Below are 27,751 nucleotides of genomic sequence, written 5' to 3'. Positions count from 1 at the left end.
CATTGAACCATTGAGGCTAATTATAGGAGCATCACTAGACTGGGGAGATTCCCTTGGATTGGAAAAGTGCCAATGTATCTCCCATACATAAAGGTGGCTCTAAGAGTGAAGTTGGAAATTATTGCCCCATCAGTCTGACTTCAGTGGTAGGGAAAATCATAGAGGCAATGATCAAGGGTGGAATTCAGGATCATTTGGATCGAATTGAAATTCTCAAGGATACCCAGCATGGTTTTGTAAAGGGAAAATCATGTTTAACAAATCAGGTTTGCTATTATGAAAGGGTCACTCACAAGCTGGATTTAGGGAATAATTTCAACATTGTTTAATTAGATTTCAGCAAAGCTTTTGACTCAGTCCCACATGAGCAGTTGCTTTATAAGCTGGAACAGGTTGGAATCACTGGGAAAATCCTTAGATGGATAGCAGGATGGCTTCAGGACAGGAGGCAGAGGGTTGTGATAAATGGCTATTCCTCAGATTGGGTTGATATAAGAAGTGGGGGTTCCCCAAGGATCAGTATTAAGACCACTGTTGTTTTTAATTTTCATATATGACATCGATGAAGGGATAGAGGGCATGATGTCTAAATTTGCAGATGATGTTAAAATTGGTAGAGTAGTTAATGAGCTTCTTCAGAGAGACCTAGATAGACTTCAGGAATGGTCAGAAAAATGGCAGCTATGCTTTAATCCAACAAAGTGTAAGGTATTAACACTTGGGAAACAGTAATCCCAAAATAACTTATTCACTTGGTGGAGTTCAACTAAACCCAGTACTGGAGGAAAGGGACTTGGGTGTTACGATACAGTCAGACATGAAATTCTCTGAGCATTGTAAACAGGTTGCAAGGAAGGCCCATGGTGTCCTATCGATGAACTTTTGCAAGTAGAGATAGGGACATGATAATCCCATTATATAAGGCTTTTGTTGGACCACACTTGGAATACTGTGTTCAAGTATGGAGACCGCACCTAAAGAAAGACATCGAGCTTCTTGAAAGGGGTGCAAAGACAGGTAACTCGCCTGGTGAGATCGGCAAAAGGGCGCCCTTATGAAGAAAACTTCGAATATGTGGGTTGCAGAGTTTGGAAACTAGACAGCTTAGAGGAGATTTGATTGAGGTGTTTAAGGCTCTGAGAGGCATCAGTAAAATGAATGAGGATGAAATTTTCAGGATTATAAATGATGCTAGAACTAGGGGACATAAATTGAAGTTATGGGGGGGGAAATGTTTAGATTGGACTGCAGGAAGTTTTATTTTAGCCAGTGAGTTATAAATTACTGGAATAAGTTGCCTACATGGGTAGTAGAGGCTGACAGTTTGGGGAAATTCAAAGGTCATCAGGATAGTACCTTCGGGTCAGAAAAGCGCATAGGATGATAGGTTTAATTTACTTTTCTTTTATTAATTTTTTTTTTATTTTTTTTTTTTGGCTGTTACAGCATAAGCCATAGGCTTTCTTGCACCATGCAGCCATTACTAACACTAAATACTAATACTAAATCAAAATTCATACATAAAAAAAAGGAAAATACATGATATTAGATGAATAACAGTAATATTATGTGGAGGCCTAAAGTCAAAAAAAAAAAAAAAAAAACATGTTGGGTCTCATGATGAGGCAGATTTCTCAGCCAAGCATGCCTCAGTTGGGAAAAATTTGTTTCATAAAGTTATAACTTCCATGAACAGAAATGATGCATTGGTTCAGATAAACTAATTCAGGAAGCTGTTGTTGTTGTTTGGTTTTTAGGAGCATTAGCAACTAAGGCCATATTGCTCCAGGAATATGCGGTGGTCATTCCTTAACCTTTCCACATCCTCCGTATTTGGTGGTGACGGGCTCGAACCCCGGTCTAATCAAGAAGCGTGTGCTACGCACTGCTGCTCCTTCCCACCTGGCTACGGAGGCGCCAATTCAGGAAGCAGGCTAAAACAATTAAGTATGGCACTTAATGGATAGGGAACAAAATCAGACTTGAGCTGTCCTAGAGAGTACTCATACAGAAAGTGAAATTACTTTATGCACAAAAATGGGACACTGAAACATGCACAAAAAACCATCAGTGCCCACAGCAGACAAACGTAAGGAGCTGTGCTTACCATCTTCAATGCCAGCTTGACCTACAGTTATTATATGAAACAGATTCAGAAATTATGATTGAGTCAATTTGGACTTGGGGAGGGGGTGTTATCTGAAGAAACTGGTTCTTACAGTCAAGTGATTTTTCATCCCTGTGAATTAAAAATCCACAATGCACATGTGCATATATATGCAACAGAATTGTTAAGAGACTATAAAGGATGTATCAGGATTATAAACGGCTATGCCATGGGGGGGGGGGAAGTTCTGGGAATAGACTATATAGCAGTGGGAGCAAATTTCGGAACTCTTTGTAAGAAGTTAGTTTTTGATATAATTTTGAGGATTTTTTATTTTTTTTATATTAACTATCATATTTTCATGTAGTTAATAAATAGATTGAATTGCTATAGTCACATTGGTTAGCTTATCTTTGTATTCAGATACGCTAAAATAAAAAATGCAACAAGGCAATATAAGAGCTTGAGATTATACTATTAAATACAGGTGTAGATACATCACAGTATAGCTCTTAAATGAAAACTACAATCGTAGTGTAAAGCATCATTTCAATTATATCTCGTATTGTGATTATCATTTCAGAGCTATGGTATATCTACACCTATATTTAATAGGTGTAGATATATATTTAATAACTATGGTATATCTACACCTATATTTAATAGTATTCAGATATGTATTCAGAATGCTATAGTACCTGTAGCATTCTAAACGAATTAACTCCTTTGAATAATTGTCTTTTTCTTGCACTCCTTGTCACATGTATGCCAAGCTTTCACCAGCTAATGGAAAGACATTTCTTTTTACAAGATACTGGGAATGTGAGGAACTAAATACAAAGCAACATATTGTCAGGTGTGATTGTGTCACTGAGAAAACCCTACAGAAAATTCAATCTGGGTGCTCAACAGAGACTCAAATGCCTTATGTTGCTGCTGACGATTCCTCCATCAACTGGCATGATAACTTAATTGCTATGTTGGGCAACATGCTCTTGATTTCTGCATCAGAAAATGATAAGCCAGTGAAGAATGCTTTCATTGCACAGCAAGTAGTCTTAATTGGGGAATAAATTGTAAAGACAGGAAATATGTTCTGCAAACAAACTGATGATGAAACAAACAATTTATCAGATTGTAATGGGACTAGAGGGAATGTGGGGACTGATGATTTAAAACCAAAAAAACCTGATTAAATATAAGGTCATGTTGAAAGCGTCTTGAGGTAGGAAAAATGTTCTTGTATGCATACAAGAACAATGAGTATATATACAAAACCACAAAACTAAATTCACACCATTTATGAAATCTGACCATCGATGTATTCAAAACAGTGGTCAAACTGTGTAAATTACAGATTCCGAAATGGATGAAGAGTGAGGTTAGGAGTTTAACTGAAAAAGAAATAAGCATTTCTTTTTATTTTACAGATACAGAATTTTTTTACTTTTACAGATAATTAATATTAACAGACAATTTTTTGATTCCAATTTGTAGGATCATTATGACAGAATACACAGATGAGCCAAAATATTATGACCACCTACCTAATATGATGTTGGTCCTCCATGTGAAGCCAAAATGCTTGTACTCGGCAAGGCATGGATGCTACAAGATTTCTAGCTGTGTCTGGTTATCAACACGTAACCAGCAGATCCTTTAACTCCTGTAAGGTCTGTGGTTGAGATGCCACAGATCGAAGTTGCTGTTCCAACACAAACCACAGATGCTCGATCAGATTGATATCAGGGGAATTTGGAGCCAGGGCGATACCTGGAAATCTTCCTCATATTCCACGAACCAGTCTCGAACAATCCGGGCAGTGTGGCATGGCGCATTATCCTGCTGTAAGATGGCACTGCCAGAGGGGAGAGAGAAAGAGAGAGAGAGAGAGAGAGAGAGAGAGAGAGAGAGAGAGAGAGAGAGAGAGAGTAACAGGGATAAGGAGTTCCTCTCATATGTGAATACAGCAAAGAAAAGAATAAATACAATATATCTCTTAATTAGTTGCAGTGGAGGATACACAGAAAGCCAAGCAAAAATGGCAGATGACCTGAACAGATACATCTCATCCACATTAACACTTGAAAGCAAGCTCAAAGCTCTGGAGAATAAGCAACAAGATGGCTGTTAAAAGTGATATAATGATCTTAGAGGACATTAAGTTGGATGTCAATGGACATTGAGTAGGGAAGGTCATGAGGGATAGAGATAAGGATGCCATTCAGGATTATCTTGATGAGAATGGTATCGTCAATAGATTGCACCATGGGTTCATTTAGAGGAGGTCAAGTCTATCCAATCTGGTATAACTTAGTTATTAACATGTTAACACCATGTCGATGCTTATATGCATCATGAGATTTTTAATTTTCTTGGATGAAATACAACTTGATCTCAAGAAATATTTTCTTCTGACTTGACAGAAGAAAACCAGTTATTTTTGTCAAGCAACATTCACCAGCAGCCATAATGAGAAGAAAGCCCAAAAATGTCCCTGCCCTCCTGAATCCAGACTGACTGTATCTTGTAATTTTTGAATTCAGTTCATAAGTCACAGATCAAGCCAGCAGCTATGGTATTAAACAGTGTGATACACTTTAATAAAGCTTCTGAGTTCCTCATGAAAGCCTGCTATACAATCCGGAAGAAGCTGAAGTTACTGGTAAGATCCTATGTTAGATATCAGGCTAGGTAAAAGATAGGCAATAACAGACTGTTAATGTTCAGCCCTCCGAGACTGAACGTTACAACCAGTTAACATTTAGAGTCTCTCAGTGGGGCTGGAAAGCTTAATTTGGAGAAGAGAAATCCTGGAGTCATGTATAAGCTACAGGTAGAAGAGCTAAAAGTGATTCAAGATGAAAATTATTATTATTAGGTGTTATTAGTGGCAAATGATGCAAGAAAGCAAATTTATACAGCATCAAGGGGGGGGGGGGGAACACTTCCCATATCATTTCAAAAATCAAATATCCACTGGCTGAAAGTAAATTTTCAAACATCAGCCCTGCAACAATCTTTCCTCAATTTAAATTTATGCCCCCCCCCATGTGTAGTCTGAACAAAAGAAACTATAAGCAATTGTTTTCAGCTGTACGCTATAAGTTTTGTAACTATTAATCTCACCTTAATACAGCCACCACTTCATATACTTTACAACAGTTACCTACAATAATGCTTGAGTTGATGTAAGGATATGAAGACTTAAAAAGCAATAAAGGCACTGCATCTTCGTAGTAGGGAATAAGTTGGTGTTTCTTGATTTTCTAAACCTTGATTTTCTTGCAACATACCAAGCTGAATTTAAAATGAATTGTGTAAAGTAAGTAAGTGCTGGCTGTATAAATATTACATTAGTATTTTCACATATACTTGAATTTCACAGTTGGAAAAAAAAAAAAAAAAAAAAAAATCAATCATTAAACCATTAATTAATTCATTAATCATTGATTCATCATTAATCCATAAACATCAAATATAAAAACCCTTGTAAAAGGAAAATACCTACAGCAGTTGTTCAAAATAACCTCCATTTTGTTCCATGCAGCATTCAGCGTGGAAAAAAATGGAGAGAAACAAACCTGTTTCTCTGGCATGTTTTCAAATTTTACAACTAATCTCAATGGTTTCAGCAGTTTCTAAAATGCAATTTCTCAGTTTGCCTTGCTTGATAATAGACCTTAGGTTTCATGTAACCCAACAATAGTGATGTGAGACCGGGTGAATATGCTGGAAAGTATACAGGAAGTTCTGATCAGTTCTTGGTTTGTTTATAATTCATCAGTTATAATATACTGTTGTATAATAATATCTCAATTTATGTTATGTTACATAGGCTTACAAATCTCAGGGAATATGCTGGTTACCTTAGTGTCTGTTTGATTTCAGAAAAAGAACTGTGCTATGTGATTTTTTTTTTTTTTTTTTTTTAATTTAAAAAGGAAGAAGAAAAAAACAAAGGAAATCTTGGCTTGCTTATTTGTTACAGTAATACTTTTACAGTAATTATTAGTTTCCTTGTTCAGTTTTGTTAAACAAATTTACAGCAGTCCACTTATATATGTCAGAAGTGTGCTGTTGACCATTTGATACATGTGTTTAGCAATAATTGCAACAAACCTTGCTGTTGCATAGTGCCAGTAGCAGCTAAAGAATAAAGGAAAGATTAGAAGATTTAAGTAATTTAAAATGGACATAAAAATGCTGTTGAAATGTTAAAGTGGCAAAATTACCATACCACCGAGTCTGCTATTGTATGTAGTTTTAACAACCATGTGAAGGTCACTGGGTAATTTGGCTGGGAGGAGGGGTGGAAGCCTCAGAATTCATAGTTTTGTCTCTGCTTTAATTTATAGTTGCTAACCACAAGGAAATACATTCCACAAATTTAGATTATTTTTTCCAGGATTGGAAAAAAATAATAATAAAAAAAAATAATAATGTTGTTAAATTATTAATGCAAGGCAACAGAAATTCAAAGCTTAATGTTACTGAATGTCTATTTCAGAACAGCAGTGGAGACAACTGTATACTGATTTTTTTGTGCACTAATTTTTTTTGTGCAGCATCATTAAAAAAGCCTTTAAGAAAGGATATGATCCACTCAGCAGTCGAAAGTGTTCAGTTAGTAGTTTTTACGCATTTAAAATGCCAAGTTATTTAGTTCAAATTGTTAGATACATTGCTAGAATATTTAAGTAGGATCTCTGTTTTACTATAACAGTAACAGAGGATGGAACAATTTTTGAATGGAGGCATACTTTTGACTGTACTGGTTTTTTTGTTTGCATAACAGTTACATTCCAATTCAGTTACTGATTCTCTGAAGGAAATTATATTCGTCAGAAATGCTGAAAAATATATGCAACATATTTTAAAATCGGTTCTATATTATATTTTTAATTAAATTTTCAGACAACCTTGACAGTATATTGTTAGAGAAAGTGGAATTGAAAAACAAATTATAATAAGGAATTTAGTAGGGGAACCAATGGAAAAAATCTTGATTAAACTGGTTACAGTAAAGGGAATATAGGCAGGCAGTTATTTTTTTCTTTTGGTGAGAGACCACAATATGGTGAGTGACCACAGGTGATAATGCTATTTAAAAAGTCAGAAAAATCATGCACAAATCACATCCGGTGCCAATTTTCAAATGTCTTCCAACCATATCCTATTGCTCTGCAGAAAATGTAGATAAGCCATTCCTGAAAACCTTGCTGTTCAAATAAGGTTCAATAAGATTATCTACAAAAACATAGCAGCAAATATTACAGAAAAGGTATGTCGATAATGAGTACTGACCAATGTATGGGTTTCCTTGGGTCAAAATAAGACTTCAAATTCCCATTTCTAGTAAAACAATTTTTTCTGTGACCAAAACATGACTTGGAAACTGAGAATCAAAAAGACATTGCAAATTATACCAGTGAGAAAACTTTCTACGTTTATTCAAATCTAAGAGCACTAATTCTTATACAAGCATACTGTTAAATACATACAATTAATATTAACTAATATGGAGAATATTAACATGTATCCATATGCCTGCAGATGAAACATTTATGCAACCTGACAACTATCTGGTAGGAGATACATGTACAGCATGTGTATTTGCTCTTCAACATTTGAGGTACAGGTAACCCTCACATAACGCAGTAGTTCAGTTCCTATAAAATCTCGTGAAGTGCGAAACCATGTTATATGGGACTAAGAACCAGTACGAAAAGGAGGTAAAAATTCCAAAAGCTAACAAAAATACAGTTAAACCACCGCTATTCGCGGTGTCTGTATTCGCGGTTTCGCGATCGCTGATTTAATATAAAATGAAACCTAAAAATTTGTGAATTTTAAAATGCCGTGAATATTTTCCGCCATAAAAAAACATGGGCGTGGCTAAAATTATCTTTCCCGGTCAAAACAGTGCTCAGTGGGTGGGGGGAGGGGGTGACAAAATCGCAAGCGTGGATGTTTCTCGCTAATCCTTGTTCAGTATGTGTTATGCGCTTGTCATGGAAGGTTTCTTCGTTTGCTTTTAATTTATATGCTTATAAATTGAATAAATTTATAAACTGATATGCGTACAAAAGTGATAAATCTACCGTTCTGCAGTGTAAAACAGACTTTTTCCAGTGTTAACGGAAGAAAGTGACTTTATTGTGAACAAGTTCTTTCTAACCCGTACAAAAAATATGGCTACGAATAACAAGGGAAGTGTGAGAAGATCAAAGAAGGTGATGACATTAGCGAATAAAATTGAATTATTAGATAAAATTTCTAATGGTGAAAATGTCTCTTGAGTGGCAAAACGTTATAAAATCAATGAGTCAACGGTACGATCAATCAAAAAATCGGAAGAAAAAATCCGCCGTAGTGTCCGTGAAAACGCTCTAATTGCTTAAAAAATTTGCTCTGTAACTCACGATGTTAAATTAGAAAAAATGGAAAAGGCTTTGAATCTGTGGATAGAAGACCGAACTCAAAATAAAATTCTGTTAAGTTCACTCATCATTCGTGAAAAGACAAAACTCCTTTATCAACACTTTAGCGAAACTGGTGATAGCACTGGCGGGATAAGTTTTTTTGCTAGCAAAGGCGCTGGTTTGAAATTTCTAATAAATATTACATTTAATATTAAATTGTTTCTTATTTTCATTTCATTGCCAACATGCTTGCATTTCACTATGTACTGTCTATGTACATAGTCATATTATGAAGGCACATCTAATACATACATAGACAAAATTTTAGACTAGTTTTTCTTATATATTTCATACTTTGGAACAGAACCCCTTTATTACTATGGGAGCCATAACTCAGTATTCCCGTTTTCGGTATTCACGACATTTCTCAGGAACGTAACCCTGCGAATAGCGGGGGTTTACTGTACACCATTTTTTATAACTATCGGAAATTTAATTTTATTAAAAATAGTAATAAATTTTAAAAAAAGTCTGGGTTTGATTGCCTTTTCTTGATAGGTCGTAAATTTTTAAGTTTAAACTTTATTTGCTTTCCAATGTACTGATAACACGTTTTTATTTACACCTTTCACTGCACAAGGAGTAGAGGATCTATAAACTAGCAAATGTTTTATTATGTGATCTCCTGATGCATTACTGCACTTAAGTAAAGTTACACGATCTTTTAATGTCTTAAAACCTGGTGCAGTTTTCTCTCTTTTTTTTTTTTTTTAAATAAATGTTCTGTGGGTCATTTTTGTCCACCAAAGACCAGTGTCATTGGCAATGAAAACTTGATGTGGTGTGTATCTGTGCTCTTCAATAATTTTTTGAAACCCCTCTGCATACTTTTTGGCAGCTTCATTATCAGCCGTAGCACTTTTCCCCATGAATTCTTATATTATGTAATTAGAAGCGGTTTTTAAATCGCTCAAACCAACCTTTACTGGCAACAAACTCCGGGTTAACAGAAGATTCTCCATTTTATTTTAAATGGTAATAAATTTTTAGTGCCTTATGTTTGATTACATTGCCGTCTAATGGGTTCTGTTTTCTACTGCAATCATCAATCCAAATATTGAATGCTTTTCCATTTTTTGAATTATTGCCACTCAGGGACGAGCTGTCATATTTGCGGAAATGAAAGATCCTGCAAGATTCTCATTTTTCTTTATGGTCCGGGTTGTTACTTCATTTAAATTTAAACATTTTGCAACGTATCATACCTTTTCCCCTTTTCAAGACAATCCAAAATTTGTATCTTTGATTATAGAGAAATAAAGTTTTTCTTTTGAGAGGTACTTTTTTTTTACTTTCCTATGGCATAATTTATGGCTGGAATTTAATTCATAACAAAGAAATTATTCCAATACAGTCCTTAAGGACAAAGTTTAGTAATACATAGTTGTAAAAATTTATAAACAAACAAATCAAAGCCAAAATAACCTTAAAAGTCATGAATTGCAGGCTTCGAAGTCACAATTTTTTATGGTCTGAAACAAGCATAAGTTGAATAGCACAGAACCTAACACATTCTGTGCCATTCAATGGGGATTTTCCAACAAAATATATTATTGGGAAATTAAATAAATTTCCTAATAATTTTTTTTTGCAAAACGACTAGGGTGTCAACAGCAGGGATTCAAAAAGAAAGAGAAAAAAAAAAAAAAAATGGAAATGTTGAAAAATTACTACATCCAACATAATAGCGGTGGTTTCCCTGAACAAAAACTCAAAAATAACACGTTATGAGAGGTTTGCCACAATTCTCTAACTGCGTTAAATAATACCTTGTTGTGTGAGGACTGCTACAATTTATCAATCATGTTAGAGCGAAACCGTGTTGTACAAGTACTGTGTTATATGGGGGTTTTGCCTCTACATCAAAACTCCTCTACCAGTTTTTAATTGTAATGGTTTCAATATAATACTGGTTTCGATAAGTTGTCCCTCAACAGCTGCAAGTGTTTTACTATTGGTATTCATTGAGTTTGAAATTTCTTGGTTTGAAATTTGAAATTTCTACAAACAGCCATGGAATTCTCACCCATAAATTAAAATCACATCAGTTAATTTGCGAAAGAAAACACATTTGGAGTGCCTCCCATAATATCAGTTTAACAATTTCCAACAAGACAACAAGACAAATTTCAAAACTGCATGGTACAAATGTAGAGACATTCCACATCTAAAAATAAGAAAAAAATGTTTCTGTGAGAATATGTCTCAAAAGTTTTATTTCTGGATATTAAGCATTAATCATGAATTACAACCTTGTAAAATGCCAGAACATTTTTTATGTTCATAATTATCACATAAACATGAGTGAAAATCAGGCTGTAAACAGAACAAAACATACATACCAACACTATCATGAACAGTGTTATGTTACTATACTGAATGAATTATACTAAATACTGATTTGTGAGTAACCAGTGTTGCAGAGTACACAGTACCTTGAAAATTAGGTTCCACAATGATTACCTCATTTTTCACAGTACAGCAATTGTTTGTTATATTGATATTATTGATATTATCTTTGCTTTTGATTTTACTTTGATTTTAATTATGGTCAATTCATAAGAATTCTATAGCTACTGTTTATATGTACATTGAAAAATTTCCAACTGGATTGCTATCAAACATATGTTGCTGTGGAGAAGAGACAAATTAGAGAAACAAGTTCTGGTTATAGATGAATTGGGTTTTACAAGAAAGAGAATTCTCAAATCTTGAAACCTGGACTGAAAAAATACACACACACACACAATGCTGTCAGTACGCAATATCTGTATACCTTCTCCTTTAATGCTTGGTGTGCTGCTCTTATGGACATTCTCAATGGACTTTATTTTTTGAAAGGATTTCAGAAATGATATACCTACATTTTCTGCAATACAATTTATAAGAATTATTGGAAGATAATCGAAAATTAGTAGATGTGGTTTGTGCAAGGTGGTGCAATAGCAAACACTTTTCATATTCAGTGTTTAATATCTCAGAAATAAGAATTTTGTTTATAGGAACTTTGTTTCTAATTATTTTTACCTGCAGAATATGCTATTATGCTTGTTCCATGCTATTTTAACTGCTCAGCATATTGCTTTTATATATATTAACATGTTCTTTTTCACACTTGACCATACAACATTTAACTGAAACTTCAGGGAAAAAAATTAAATTGAATTTTAAAAGTAAATTGTATAACATCCACAATCTATTTAAGTATCCCAAGATTTCATTTCATCAATTTCTGGATCTGAATTCCAGATAATTTATTTTCATTTTCAGCTTGCATAAGTTCAAATATGACAACTGAGATCTTCTCCTCTCTTAATTTTCAAAGCAATTTTGCAATCTACTATGCTATTATACTGTGTCTACTATTACGTGAAAACAAGATAAGAAGATCGTGCCCTATACGGAATTTCAAAGTAATTTTAACATCTATATATCCAAACAACACAGTCTACACAGTCCACACACACAAAAATACACATGTATATGCATATTTCAGAAAGGTTTAATTTTGAACATGCTGAATATTTGTTATTAAACCCCTGTCTTTAAAGCTATAACAACCAGGGATTTAACAGCAAACACTGTCCTTCACAGACATTAAGATTACATACACCTATTACCTTTTAATATAATAACTTACTGAATTTACTGCACTTTCCACTTCTCCTAAATTAGCACCATCATCGTCATAATCATCCTCTGCTTCTTCAAGTGCCATATTGGGACATCTGTGTGAAAATGTACAAGAAATCAATCCCATTCTCAAGAATATGATGTTATTATATTCTTGAGAATGGGAGAGAAACAAAATTAATTCTTGAGAAACAAAATTACACTAACTGTCTCACTCTGTGTGATCTGTCTCTTAAAGGACATAGATGGAAAGCAGGTGATGAAACGTTTCAATAATTGCAAGGGTGGAATAGGCAGATGAATAACTAAAAAACACACAACTAGATCAGGTGTGTGCATGTGTGTGCACACGTGTACATACCCAGTTAAATAAAGGTGAAGAGATAATAGTATGTTTGAAAATAGTTTCTTGTCCATCCTTGATAAATCTAACAATTTCGGAGAAATAAAAATGAAAATTGTAGTACAGCTGGAAGTGGGAGCCCAGATCTAAGATAATGCTCAGAGAAACACGGAATCACATGCCCATTCCTATAGAAAGACCTAGAGCTGAGGGTTCTAGTTCATTATGTATGAACCTAAATGTGGAGACATGTTACTGGAGATAATAATAATAAAAAAAAAGGAGAATTTACAAAATATATATAAAACAGAAGTTAATAAAACATAAAATATGGTACGTAATACAATGTGGCACATTGTATGGCAAATTAGGCTGAATGCATGTGGTCTGAATGGTTATGTTTGTTTGTTATTTGGAGCATTAGCAACTAAGGCTATATTGCTCCAGGGATATGCGGTGGTCATTCCCTGACCTTTCCGCATCCTTATTTGGTGGTCACGGGCTCAAACCCCGGTCTAATCAAGAAGCGTGTGCTATGCACTGCTGCTCCTGCTCACCTGGCTACGGAGGTGCCTGCAAATAAGGCAACTAAGAATGTAGGACATTGAACATCAGGTAAATACTAGAGCAAAAGACATAGATATGGCAGCTAATAACACTGAGGTTGTCAAATATAGATAATAAGTCATAAAACAAAGAAGGCAGAACTATAACATGAAACTATAAAAACAAATGAAGCAAAGCAAAGCAGATATATAGAAAGTATGGCACATAAATATTAAACTACAAATAACAAACAAAACAAAGCCTATCTATTAAGTATGTAAGATAGATACACTAATTGCTAACTGGCTGGCATCAATTTTAGACTGTAATACACATAGCAGAGTGCATACTATATACAGTCCTATGTCTTATAACATACCACTGACATGTTTTAATGACCTCTATTTGGTACATTTTGTAGATTTCACCCTTTTATCTCTGGTAACACATTGCTACTGTTATTTCTAAATTTCTGAATTTATTTGTGTTTTGGAGGTGGCAAGTGAGTGCACTGAACCATTGAGGCTAATTATGAGAGCATCACTGTACTCAGGAGAGACTCCTTTGCTTCAAAAAGTGCCAATTTATAGCCAATACACAAACAAAGGTCGGTAATTTCCCGCTACACTAAAAGTGTAAAGATTGTAATTGGATATTACCGACTGGTCACTCAAACTTCAGTAGTAGGGAAAATCGTGGGGGCAATGATCAAGGGTGGAATTCAGGAACATTTAGATAGAAATGGAATTCTGAAGGATACTCAGCATGGTTTTGTAAAGCGAAAATCATATTTAACAACTCTGGTTAGCTATTTTGACAGGAACACTCATGAGCTGGATTTAAGGAATAATTTTGACATTGTTTATTTGGATTTCAGAAAAGCATTTGACTCAATCCCACATGAGCAGTTACTTTATAAGCTGGAACAGGTTGGCATCACGGGGAAAATCCTTAGATGGACAGTAGGGTGGCTTCGGGGTAGGAGGCATAAGGTTGTGATAAATGGTTATTCCTCAAATTGGGTTGATGTAAAAAGTGGGATTCCCCAAAGATCAATATCAGGACCACTGTTGTTTTGATTTTCATAACTGACATCGATGAAGGGATAGAGGGTATGATATCTAAATTTGTAGATGATGTAAAGATTGGTAGAGTAGTTAATGATCACCACCCAGCAGAGCTTCTTCAGAGTGACAGCTATGCTTTAATTCAGCAAAATGCAAGATCTTACACCTGGGGAACAGCAACACCAAAATAATTTATACACTTGGTGGAGTTGAACTAAAGTCAACAGCGGAAGAAAGGAACTTGGGAATTACAATACAGTCAGAAATTAAGTTCTCCGAGCATTGTAGACAAGTTGCAAGGAAGGCACATGGTGTCCTATCAATGATTTATCAAATATTTGCTAGTAGAGGTAAGGATGTCATAATCCTGTTATGTAAGGCTATTGCTAGGCCACACTTGGAATACTATGCTCAAGTATGGATACCATACCTAAGAAGTCAAAACTGTTTCAAGAAGTCAAACTTCTTGAAACAGCAGCTGGTTAGATTGGCAAAAGGGCATCCATATGAGAAAATGGCAGCGGCATAAAAATAAATAAATAAATAATTGATGCTCTACTGTATTTATTATTTATTTATTTTATTTTATTATTATTTTCCTTTCTTTTTTTTTTTTTTTTGCTAGTACAGCATAAGCTTTAGGCTTTCTTGCACTATACAGTAATACCCCGAATTTACGCGATAGGTGGGTCTGACGAAAATCGCTTAAGTCGAATTCGCATAAGTCAGGGTACAACTTTGCATATAAATACATATAAATTTTGTTTAATTGGGACAAAGGACTAACAAAAAACAATAGTTTAAAAGAAAAATATTTAATAAAATTGCAGTTATTTATACATATTAATACAAATTATGTATTAAAAAAATAAATGAGTTACGTAAAAAAGTTATTTCGATGTCGATGGCTCCATAAAATCTAACAAATTCGTCTGACGACACACCTCCTTTTTTTCACGCAGAATTTCTTCGTAGCAAGCTAATAATTTTTTATTCCTTGCTTTGTAGCTATAACGCGTTCTCCGTTGGGGTCTGTTTTCTAAAATTTTTAAGCCCTTTTCAATTGAGCTGAGACCTTCTGTCAAGCTTGCAATTGTCATGTGCTTTTCTGGTGGAACTGGATCTGAAGTGTCGGATAATTCAGTGACGTTTTGCTCACACATCTCTATGAGCTCATTCATTGTCAGCTCCTCACTATGGGAATCCAACAGCTCGTTGACATCATCACCATTAACTTCCAAATCTAATTGCCTGGCAAGATTAACAACTTCTATCATATTAGCGACATGATCAGTTTCTGGCATTGTTTTCGTCTCGTTTTTGAAAAAAAAATGGACAAAATTTCTTCCAGACACCATTCAATGTTTTCTTATGAATTTCATCCCAAGATTCTTCAATGATTTTTATGGCATCTAAAACATTGAATTGTTTCCAAAAGTCTTTAACAGATATCTCACTATTTTGTCTCATAGCTTCATTCAGACGTGCAAAAGAACGCCTCGTGTAGTAAGCCTTGAATGTTTTGATGACTCCCTGGTCCATCGGTTGAAGCAAGCTGGTTGTGTTTGGAGGCAAAAACACAATTTTCACACGTCGGTCGAAATTAATTAGGGTGGCAGGAGGGTGACCGGGTGCATTGTTAATAAGAAGGATCAATTTAAATGGAATCTGTTTAGACTTGCAATAACGTTCGACTTTGGGTATGAAGTGGTGACCAAACCAGAAAAACAGAAACTGCCACACAAGCTTTATGATTTGACTTCCAAATCACTGGTAAGCTAATTTTAGATATATTTTTTAAAACTCTTGGGTTTCCAGAGCAATATATTAAGAGAGGTTTTAATTTGCAGTCACCAGCTGCATTCCCACCGACCATCACTGTCAATTGGTCTATGGAAACCTTAAAGCCTGGAAAGTTTTTTTATTTGTGAAAACGATGTAATTTCTGATAAAAGTTGAGCACAAATTCGAACGCACACATATAAATATGACAGTTGGAATGCAAATTCTTGTATATGTGTGCAGCTCATGCGGCAGCAAAGTTGAATTTTGTTCATCTTTCGCTCTCACTCTCCGCCGTTGCACTGTATATCGATAGCATATGAAAAACGACCTTGAAGATAGTGTGCGGCAGTGTTGCCAAACGAAAAAATCAAGAACCGTGTAACTCTGAGTTCGCGTAAGTCGGGGTATTACTGTATAGGTATTACTAATACTGATGGCAGAAGATGACAGGGAAAGCCATGGAGGTGAACAGGCATATGCCATCCCCACTGATTTGCAGATGGTATAGATTGAAAGTGGAAGTTAAAATTGGTAGCATCGGTGGCTAAGATACTTCTGGACGTAATCTCCATTTTAGTGACTGCAATAAAGCTGCAATCATTGATAGCAAAGATCCAGAAGAGAGTGAATCTTGTTTTGGAGGCCCTTCCATTTTGGAAAAATAAGCTAACTTCACATACTTGTGAAGTTAGCTTATTTTTCCAGTTCAAGATCATCCAGTCACCGCTAATCAATATCATGTGACAGGACAATCTTGAACAACTTACTCAACAGATCTGAATTATTTCCTTTCTAGATTCTTGACGGACTACACATCCAAGAATAACCTATATACTATTCAACAACTGAAAGTTAAAAAAGACTTCCTCCACAATTTACAAGGAGCTCCAAAAATGGTAAACTACAATGAATGTCTACAGATCTGTAAATATGGTTTGGCATGGCTAATAAAACTGACATGTCTTAGATGTTTATTGACAAAAAACTAGTTAATGCCAGTACAATATATCACAAAATATGCATATACAAATTTGAACCTTTTCTTGTTAATCTTGCAAATGCCAATAAGAGAAGTAAATATAAGCAAAAAGCAAAGAACAACTTACCGCCTTTGTATGCATGCTTGTTTACCGCGTCCAGAGCCTCCAAACTTAACCATATCCTTGCAAAAAGTGCATTTTCCACAATCTGGTAACTGGCAAGCCTTAATTAAAAATAAACAATACATATTTTTGTTGAAAAACTTCTTACTTTCCAGATACAGTGCTCCCCCATTATAGAGTGGACATAAGAGTATCTGTAAACATTGCTATTATAACCGATCCCAGTATAAAGAGATCACACTGCATAATATGGGTTTAATAAACTCTTAAATTTAATATTCATTTAAAATCTATTAAGTATCAATTAATACCAGTTCTTAGTTTAATTAGCAGTCTGGAGAAAAATATTACCAGTAACTAAAGAAAATGTCGGAGTGAGAAACAACTATATGCAGACACCACAAAAAGAATTCGGTCACCTGTGTAATTTTTTAAATAGCAATGTAAAACCCTCCTTTAGTATGAATCACTTCATGAACTTTGATCAGATCAGGTCACTAGACCCCCCCCCCCAACAATGAGAATTCATAAATGATGACCAAACAGAGTCCAGAACATTATGGTATCACAAAATGAATACTGTACAAAATACAGCACACTATTTCCATGGGGAGGAAAAAGATTCTGAGACCAATGTTACATCTGAATCTGGGGTTTATACAAGTGTTATAAACAGGGAGCACTGTATTTTAACTATAAAAAGTTTTGCAGAATTCATATAATATATTATGTGCCCAAAGTGAAATTCAATTTTTATTAATTTTTTCTAGGTAAAGTAAGATAGTCAAAAAAATATTTTGGTCAGAGCAAAAGTGAACAATAATAATGATACACACTATAACAAAAGTACATCTGTACCCTCTGTGAATACTGTGTGCTGCGCTATAAGTCTCCCAAACAGGCACATCAACTAAGACACGGCAATGTAAATCATGTGGATCTGTAGGTAAGTGAAGCAGCAGCACAATAGAAACCAGCACAATGACTCAAGACTTGAAAACTTAGCACAGCTGTTGGATTCCCAATCAGTAATCTTTTTGCAAACAACTGTGACTCATTTCAATCTCCCAAAATTCACGGATGTTATTCAACATCCGTGGATTTTGAGTAATTTATGTTGAGAACTCAACAAAATCAGTTTTAGATGATCTCATAAATTTATGGAAATGAGTCTAACCAACCACAAAGAAGGCATATGATATCCCCACTAATTTAAATTAGTGCCTCACGCATGTTTTCTACAAAACAGTATGCACAGAAAATCCACAAAGCCACATAAACATCCATTAGAACAATCTACAAGGAGCCGCAGAGTATTACATTCAATGGGAGACAGCTGCAAACAAGACCAATAACACAGTTACTAATGACAAATGGCATTTTGGAGTGGTTTAAATTTGTGGAATCTAAAAAAAAAAAAAAAAGGTTCTTGTGTAGCAGTTACAGGATTGAATCCCTGTTCACTCAAAGAGCGCATGCTACTGCACTCTCGCTGCTGACCACTCGGTGGCTACATCAAAAGTAGCAGAAAGTGCTATAGAGCAACAAATTTTGCTTTTGCTACACAATTTTGCATTCTGATAAAAACATTCCACTGCAAAGACTAACTGTCAGAGGTGGTGAGAGAAGCTGCATATCTCAAACTTGGTCCACTGTTGGTAATGCTGAAAAGCATGATGCACTTAGACAGGTTGGACAATTGCAGCAGTACTACAGAAATTCACCCTATCAGTATCAGTATATCTCACTCATATCATGCAGGACTTGTTTGTGGAAAATTACACTGAAACGTTTATCAATATAACTCAGTGCCCATCTTCCAACCTGTAGAATGAACTGGAGTGGCAGTTTAGGCTTGGACTGAAACAGTCATCATCATCCAAACCAACTCTGGGAATTGCTTTGCTTTGCAGTAGGAATGCAGAAAAATTCCAAGTAAACCCAAAAGAGAAGTTGATAAAAAGTATGTCCAGGAAGGTTGAGGTTGTAACATAAGCTGAAGGCAGACTCAACTATGTATGAGGTTTATAACATAAAACCACATTCTGATTTTTTTTTTTTTTTTTTTGATGGATGTCAATATCAGTAGTTTTAGTCTTATATTAGAAAATAATAAGTATGAGGGTAGAGGTGTTTTTGTACTATGTGGATACCTATCCACGTATAGTACAAATATGTTGATCTGACTGTGGTATTGATTTTTATTCCTTGAATAAGGATTTCGATTAAATAAAAACCTGAGTAATTACTGGAAGCAAGCAAACTGTCTCATTCAATATTAACTATGCTGAATTAGCAATCTCACATAATTTCAACCCCAAACAAGACACCATGAATTCAATTTCAAAACACATTTAACAAACCCATTAATATTATTTATTTTATTTTATTTTATTTTTTTATGAAAACCTCAAACGAGAGGTATTAGAACCGTGCTTGGGTTGGAGGTTGAGAAGATGAAAGAAGATATTTGTTGACATTAGACTTGAACTTTTCAGGAAATACGTATGAAGGAAGTTGTTCCAGAAAACGGCAGTTGAATGAATAAACAGGAACATGAAAAGTTGGTTCTGTGAGTTTGAAGTTGGACAGTAAATGGATGTTGGCTGGTGGCGGCACGTGTTCAGACTGTATTGAAAGAGAAAGCGAGAATTATAGAAGCCAATTCAGAAGAACAGTGCCAATAAAAATATCTGTAGAAAGGGCATGCAGCAGAAACAGTATGTCTATGAGACAGCGAGTGGAGAGGCTCTTTTAGAGAAGGGTCATTAATTAACCTAACTGCTCTCTTCTGAATGGAATCTAGAAGCCTCAGAGAGGCTTCGGGGGCTGTTTGTTGTTTGTTTGTTTAGTTTTTTTTTTAGGAGCATTAGCAACTAAGGCCATATTGCTCCGGGATATGCGGTGGTCATTCCCTGACCTTTCCGCATCCTCCGTATTTGGTGGTGACGGGCTTGAACCCCGGTCTAATCAAGAAGCGTGTGCTACGCACTGCTGCTCCTTCCCACCTGGCTACGGAGGCGCCTACTTCGGGGGCACCGCACCAGATATGGAAACAATATTCCATGGTAGGGGGGATTTGCGATTTGTACAGAGTGAACAGCTGTTTAGAAGAAAAGTAACGCCGAGAGTGAAAGAGAAAACCAAGTTTTTTAGATGTAGAGGAAGCAATATTTGTAATGTGCTTGTGCCAAGAGAGAGAGAGATTAGAAGTCAGGGTAATCCCCAAAACAGATATATCATTTTGCCTAGAAATCGGAGTGTCACCAAAGATTAGCATAGGAGCAGAAGAATTCTTTCTGCAAGATATAAGACAAGACTGAGTTTTAGAAGGATTAAAATCAACTAAGTTATCTTTGCCCCACTGGAGAATTACCTGGAGATAAGCATTTAAGGATTTGGTAACAGATATTCGAGAAGTTGAAGCTGATTGAGCAGGGCAAGGTTTCTCAAAATGGAAAGTAGAATGCAATGTGCTATCATCAGCAAAACTATGGATAGGATTTCCAGTCAATGGAAGGTCATAAATATACAAGAGGAAAAGAGTGCGGGACACCAGCATTAGTGGAGCGACAGAGAGAAAACAGAGTCCTCGGTGGGCGACAGAGAGAAAACTCGATAACCAATTACAAAAAACAGATGGCAAACCATACGATGGAATCTTGTTTAGATTCCATCTTTATGCCAAACACGATCGAAAGCCTTTGAGATGTCAAGAGCAACTACTTGTGTTTCACAAAACTTTTCCATTGAATTTGTCCATAAATGGGTAACATAAGCCAGAATATCACAAGTGGATCGCCACTGACGGAATCCATACTGGCGATCGTTAATCAGACAGAAGATTTCTAGATAGTTTAAGAGTTGGTGGTTAATTGATTTCTCCATTACTTTAGAAAGAGTAGAAGTAATTGCAATGGGACGATAATTGGATGGGAGGGATTTGTCACCCTTTTTAGGAACTGGCTGGATGTGAGCAAATTTCCAAGCAGAAGGAAAAACACCTTTGGAATAGGAAAGTGAAAAAAAGGCAGCAAAGAACAGGAGTAAATTCAGGAGCACAGGTTTTGAGAACAAGCGGAGAAATACCATCAGGACCTGGAGCTTTCTTAGCATCAAGATTTGCCAAAATCCTTCTGTCAGCCTTTTGAAGGAAGACTACAGGAGGCAATTGAATGGAGCATGCTAGGAATGGTGGTACGTGTTTTACCAAGATCATTAATACGTGAGTTGGTAGAAAAATGGGAAGCTAGCAGGTCAGCTTTATCCTTGGCCGAAGTGACAACAGAACCATCTGGTTTTGACAGAGGTGGGAGAAGATATGGGCAAAAGTTGCGGCCAATAGCTTCGTCAACAGATCAGAATGTTCGGCTACCATTAGGGCAAGAAGCAAGTTTTCGACTAATTAATTAATCCAAACTATTCTAGTTTGTACTAATTAATAACTGCTTTACAATTGTCGCGAGCTTTGGTGTAGGCAGAAAATGAAACTGAAGAATTGGAAACAAGCCAATCACAATATGGAACGTTCTTCTCTTGAACAGCCTTAGCACATTTATTGGACAACCAAGGTTTAGAAAAAGGACGAGATTTTAAAGATCAGATCGTGTCAGATAATTTCACTGACACGATCTGAGCAAACACTGACATCAGAAGTTCTGAAACAGTAATCAGTCCAACGAAAAGAAGAAATGAAATCTCACAGATCATCCCATTTTGCATTCTTGTAATGCCAAACAATACGAGGTTGGAAATAGCCATGAGATAAAGGCTCCATTGGAGAAGAGACAATCACTAAGTTGTAATCTGAGGTGCCTAAAGAACTACTCACTTCAACCGTGTACTTAGAAGGGTTGTTTTTAAGAAAAAGATCAAGCATGTTGGCTGTATGTTTAGGATTGTCCAGTATCCTTGTAGGTAAATGAACAATCTGTGCAAGGTCATTAGTAATTGCAAAAGCCTCAGCATCTCGACCAGCAGGGTCAGTATGACTAGAAAATGGAAGACAGCTTGAGTTGTGAACATTAAAATCACTAAGGAAAATTACATCACTGTTAGGAAAGTTGGACTGGAGAAAGTCAAGTTGCAAAGAGAGGAAGTCAAAAAGTCCCAAGTGATTAGTGGAGTTGGTAGAATGGTAGACAACAGATGAATTTGACACAATGAGGTGATGTAGAGAGATTTTAAGCCAGAGAAGATTGAAAAGAGGAGATTACAAATTACCAAGTCTCTGGCAGGGAATATCGGAATGGACATATGCAAAATTACCACCTTTCAGGCGAAAGGAATCATACAGCTAATAATTTGGGCAACTGAGATGAGCAGTGGTTGAATCAACCGATAACTAAGATTTTGTCAGAAAAAGTACATGGGGTTTGGCAGACTGTAAGTGGAAAAGGACATTATTTAGATTAGAACTGAGACCACGAATATTTGTGAAATTAACTAGGAAGTGTTTGGGAGGTTTTGATCTTTTCGCAGATAAGTTGACTCTATCAGTTTGACAATTCATGGTGTATTCAATAATAAGAAAAAGTGGGGGAGGGGACATACTGTATGAAGTAATGAAATTTTTGGATATGGTGTAAACATGGTAAGAATATACCCAGATCCTTGACATAACGTGGCCTCTACAATGCCCCCTGCATACACATTACTCGGACTCCCTCCAGTCACTATCTGGCAGAGTAGAAGTAGCGAGATTATACACTAGCTGACCTTGAAGTCTCCTAAAGAGCTATCAATAGATTCGGTCAGGTGTACTAACTAGCGGCCGGCCTGCGAACACCTTTTCAGAGTTGTACCCTCGAAATATAAAGAAGATTGGATCTCGTCATGATGTTCATCATAACTTTAAAAGTCATCAGTCATTCTGCATGATGGAAGAGATGGGGAAGGGTAATTGGAACTTAGCTCTGGAGACTTAATATGGGTTCCACCACTTCAAGCCTTCAATAAGCAAAGTGGTGGTATTACACCGGTTTGTGAGAGTTGTCTACCCATCTACCACCTAGTATTGCCTGATAACACAGAGGGGTGGCATTCCTCCATGTATTGTGGGCGCCACACCTTGACCCCTGCTTACGTTGGTTCACACCTGGGTGGTCACCCACAGTGTGCTTGTGTGTGGAGGTTATTCCCAGAATTACTAACAGTCCCACCATTGTGAAGGTGCAAGCAAAGGATTTGGCTGTCACAGACCGTCTGGACTTGGCCGAAATTGGGTCCACTTGACTTGAATGTCACTCAATATCAGTTCCACCAGCGTTTTAGACTCCAGGTAGCAAGTACAGCTTGTCTGCATATAAGAGAGAGAGAATGTCTGTGACAACCTCAAGGACCATTCAAAATAGTATTTTAACAGTATATCAATTATTTTGATACTGCATTTGTTGTTAAGTAAAATATAACATTATTTAATTTTAAATCAACAGTTATAATTATAGTCTTCCCTCGATTTGCACGGGGTTTATGTTCCAGGAAAACACCAGGCAGTCCAAATCAGCACAATGCGAAACTTAGTTAATATGACAAAATGAGGGTTCCATTCCTGTACTCAAAAGAAAATGTTAAAAGATATATTAAATTGGAAAAAAAAAATTGTCTTTATTTAGTAAATAGGAGAAAAAAAAAATTACAAACAAGTCCCTAAAATTAATCTAGCTAATATGTACCTCTAGATTTTTAATCTAAATTCACTGCTTCTTTGTTGCTATTTTGCTGTGATAAACTTGCAACAGTATCTGGCACTTTTTGGAAAACATTAGTTCAAATTGTTTGCTTAGCAGCATGCTATTTCTCTCTATAAATTTCTTCATAAGAAACCAAGACTAATGATAAAGTTCAACAAAAATTTAAAAAGCTTCTCTCCAAATAGGATCCACATCAAGAGCTTCTTGGGTAAGCACATTTGGAAGTCTTAAAAACTCAGTTCATGGTCATTTTTATGTGCATCTTCTCTCTATTTTTAATCTCTGGATTTTAATATAAATTCTCTGGATTTTTAATCTAAATTCATTGCTTTTTTGTAGCTATTTTGGTGTGATAAACTTGCAATAGTATCCAGCACTTTCTGGAAAACATTAGTTCAAATTGTTTGCTTAGCAGCATGCAGCATGTGCATCTTCATTTTTATCATTTTCATAATTTTTGTTATCTTCTTCACATTGTGATAAAGTATTGTCCACTGATAATTCTTCTCTATGCGATTCAAGAACTTCTGTGATATCTGCTGGTTCCAGTTCTTCAAATCCCTCTCCACTAATCATTTTGCCAATTCTCATAATCTCTACTACTTCTGGCATTTCGATCATGGCTTCTTTAGAGCAGAATTGTGGCCACAGCTTTTTCCACACTGCATTCATTGTTCAGTTCTTAACTTCACCCCACATGAACTCAATATTTTTTACAGCAACCAGAATGTTATTATTCTGCCAATAATCTTGAGTTGAAGGACTGTATTTCATCAGTAGCTTCCAACAATTGTAAAAGGATCTTCTTAGATAATAAAGTTTAAAGGAGGCTATAACATCTTGGTCCATTGGCTGAATTAACAAAGTCGTATTTGCTGGAAGAAAGGTAACTTTCACATTTGGGTGCAGATCAGACAGATGTGCAGGATGACTGGGCGAAATGCCAGGAATGAGCAAGATTTTGAATGCTATGCTCTCTTCAATTCAATAACTTTATGTTTCAAAATAGAGCTATCTTGTTCTATTTACAATGGTAAGGAGCTTTTCAATATTCCTTTAAAAGCACGAGGATTTCCTCACATATGAATTAGAAGCAGTTTACACTTAAAGTCCCATCTGCATTGCCACATAACAAAACTGTTAACCTATCTTTTGCAGTTTTGAAAGCTACGGCGGTTTTCTCTTCTCTTGAAATAAATGTTCGGCTTGGCATACACTTCAAAATTAAGCCAGTCTCATCAGCATTAAACACTTGACTTGGTAGATAGCCCCCAGTCGCAATAACATCCTTTAAAGTTTGTGGATACAAAGAAGCACCTTCGGTATCTGCACCGGTTGCTTTACCATTAATCTTAGATTGTGAAGACTGACACTTTTTAAAATTTTCAAACCAACCCTTACTGGCCTGAAAGACTTCCATATTTGATGAGCCAGCTTCTCCTTCTTGTAAGCTATTAAAAATTTGCAGAGCTTTTGGTGTGAATAATATGTAAGAGGCATTTTTTTTTTTTTTTTTTTTTTTTAATTAAGATCTTCTATCCAGAAAGCAAGCCATTTTTCAGTTTTCTCTATTAACAGATTTCTCGCTCTTGTAGTGCTTTTTTTGCAGCCAATGATGTGGAACAGATAAATGAACTTTTTTTAATTTTCTCAGCATTTTCTCTAATACATTGAACTAGATTCATTTATGCTGTATTTCTTGGCTAATGCCACAACCTTTTCATCATTTTCTAATTCCTTAAGAATTTTAAATTTTTTGTCTAAATTTAAAAATTTAGTTGTAGCTTTCTTCATTTTAGGGACTAATTAAACACACTTTTATTTAGTTGTAGCTTTCTTCATTTTAGGGACTAATTAAACATACTTTTAATTAGTTGTAGCTTTCTTCATTTTAGGGACTAATTAAATTATTTTAAGGACTAATTGAACACACTTTATATAGGCAAGCCATATTAAATTAGCAAAAGCAATGCTTACTGATTAAAACACTTTGCATTGCGCAAATCATAAAAAGATTCTGTCTGAACACTTAAGATAGGTTTGTTTGTTTGTTTGGCGGTTTTTTTTTTTTTTTTTTTTTAGGAGCATTAGCATCTAAGGCCATATTGCTCCGGGTATATGCAGTGGTCATTCCCTGACCTTTCCGCATCCTCCGTATTTGGTGGTCACGGGCTCGAACCCCGGTCTAATCAAGAAGCCTGTGCTACGCACTGCTGCCCCTGCCCACCTGGCTACGGAGGCACTTACCATAGCATAAGTGATGAAGAGGTTTCCCAAACCGGGAAGTTTTTCAAAAATAACCCAACAAATACACTGTCAAACACAGACTTAAGATGTTGGCTTGATAACATAAGATGGAAGCACAGTACAATCAAATTTCAAAAAAACCAATCCAAACCATTAAAATGCATTATGCTTTCACCATTTATTGCTACGTTCAGTTATAAACAATCAATTTTGACTGCCTTAATTCAAAGTTGATTGTTATTTTTCTAAAGCACATTTCTGGAGATCACAACCATAAAACAATAAAAACAATTTGCAGTTTCTGGTTTATTGGGCTTTTTGTTTACTGTACACACAATCTATTATAAACAAATTTTCAAAATCTGCTCTTCATTCCTATTTTTTAAGCTTCATAAACTTGTTCCTCTATATCTCACTTACACGTCTTGTTAGTTGCAATTTGGGCGTACTGTGTCTTTGTTATTGATTGATGCTTATCTTTTTTACTTACTGTTTTATAATTTTATAATAAAAATAAATAAATAAATAAAAAAAACGGTGAACAGAAATATCACAGTACAAATGTTATGTTTATTTAGTAATGTATATTAATTAAGTTACATATGCAAGTGTAAATTTAATTTTATTTTGCTAACCTGTAGATAATATTCGTCCAATCTCACGATCATTTAATTTTGTTAATTAGTAAAGTGATAAAGTGAAAATTTACACTTTATATCTTTATTCATTTTTATAGCCTGTGGATAATATTCACAAGGATAATAATATGTGGATGTATAGCATATCATTTGAAAGCTAAGGTATTTAGAAACAGAAATATTAAGGATTTAAGATACAAAAAAGAATTTCAGAAACTGGGATATGCTTTAATTTGAAAACATATCTGGTTTCAAGTCACCTGGTGTTTTCAGATTGAATGTAATTTTTTTTCTTTACAATTAAACTCTGAGGCTTAAAAAGAGTTCTGCACATTTATGAAAACATTCTTTAACTTGGACGTGTCATCAGATCTTTCGATAAATACAAGTAATGGAACAAGTATAGATGGTGTATTTAGTCATGAATCTCTTCAACATAAAAATTATAAATTCTACTTTAGTCATCACAGACCAATACTTGCAGTAACTGATATGTAATTATTATTAATAAAATAAAAACATTGTTATATTATTATCCTTGAATTTTATTAATATCTGAAAATTAAAACGTTTTTAACACCTGCCAATGACTCTTAAATGTAAAACAAAATATGCTAGCGGCAGGACACATTATGTATCTGGTATAGAATTTTTAGATAATTGTTCAAAATTTGTTTGAAAATTTGTGACACCAATTCTCAATACGGAATGAAGACGCTCGTCTGTTATCCTGTTTCATTTTAAATATTTATTTGATTTCATGCGTGAAACAGTTTGTTCACAGACATACATTGATCCGAACAACATATCCATTTTCATGGAATTTTTTTTATTAGCAGAAAATCTATAGATGGGAGAACCTTATAGAATTCAAGTAGTTTATTTTTGCAGTCCATATACATTTATTTTTGAACCATGTTTTGGCTTGAAGAACAATAATTCAAGATCTTTTTCAGATCTTATTTCAGGAAATCAACTTTCAAACTCGTCAAAAAGTAATTTTAATAACGAGAGGCAACAATTCCTTGGAAATACATCTTTCTCATTTATGGCAGTTAGGTTAATTAATAATCCATCTCTTATGAAGCCTTTCCACTCTCTGTCT

At 35.2% G+C, this 27,751-nt stretch overlaps 1 protein-coding gene across 1 annotated transcript in view; it reads right to left on the bottom strand.

The window, feature by feature from the left end:
* The window catches only part of LOC150089578 (DNA (cytosine-5)-methyltransferase PliMCI-like), a 596,839-nt gene that overhangs the window by 364,557 nt on the left and 204,531 nt on the right, over positions 1–27,751 (bottom strand). The window contains exons 13-14 of the mRNA XM_090368675.1: positions 17,073–17,170; positions 12,233–12,320 (exon numbers count right to left, since the gene is read on the bottom strand). Coding sequence (XP_090224801.1) covers positions 12,233–12,320; positions 17,073–17,170 — 186 coding nt within the window. The remainder of the gene's footprint in view (positions 1–12,232; positions 12,321–17,072; positions 17,171–27,751) is intronic.

This window comes from Mastigoproctus giganteus, chromosome 2 (assembly GCF_048544385.1).
Source record: "Mastigoproctus giganteus isolate SK-2022 chromosome 2, ASM4854438v1, whole genome shotgun sequence".
NCBI classification, from domain to species: domain Eukaryota; kingdom Metazoa; phylum Arthropoda; class Arachnida; order Uropygi; family Thelyphonidae; genus Mastigoproctus; species Mastigoproctus giganteus.
The sequence above is the reverse complement of the archived record's forward strand: the minus strand, read 5'-3'. Positions and strand labels throughout refer to the sequence as shown.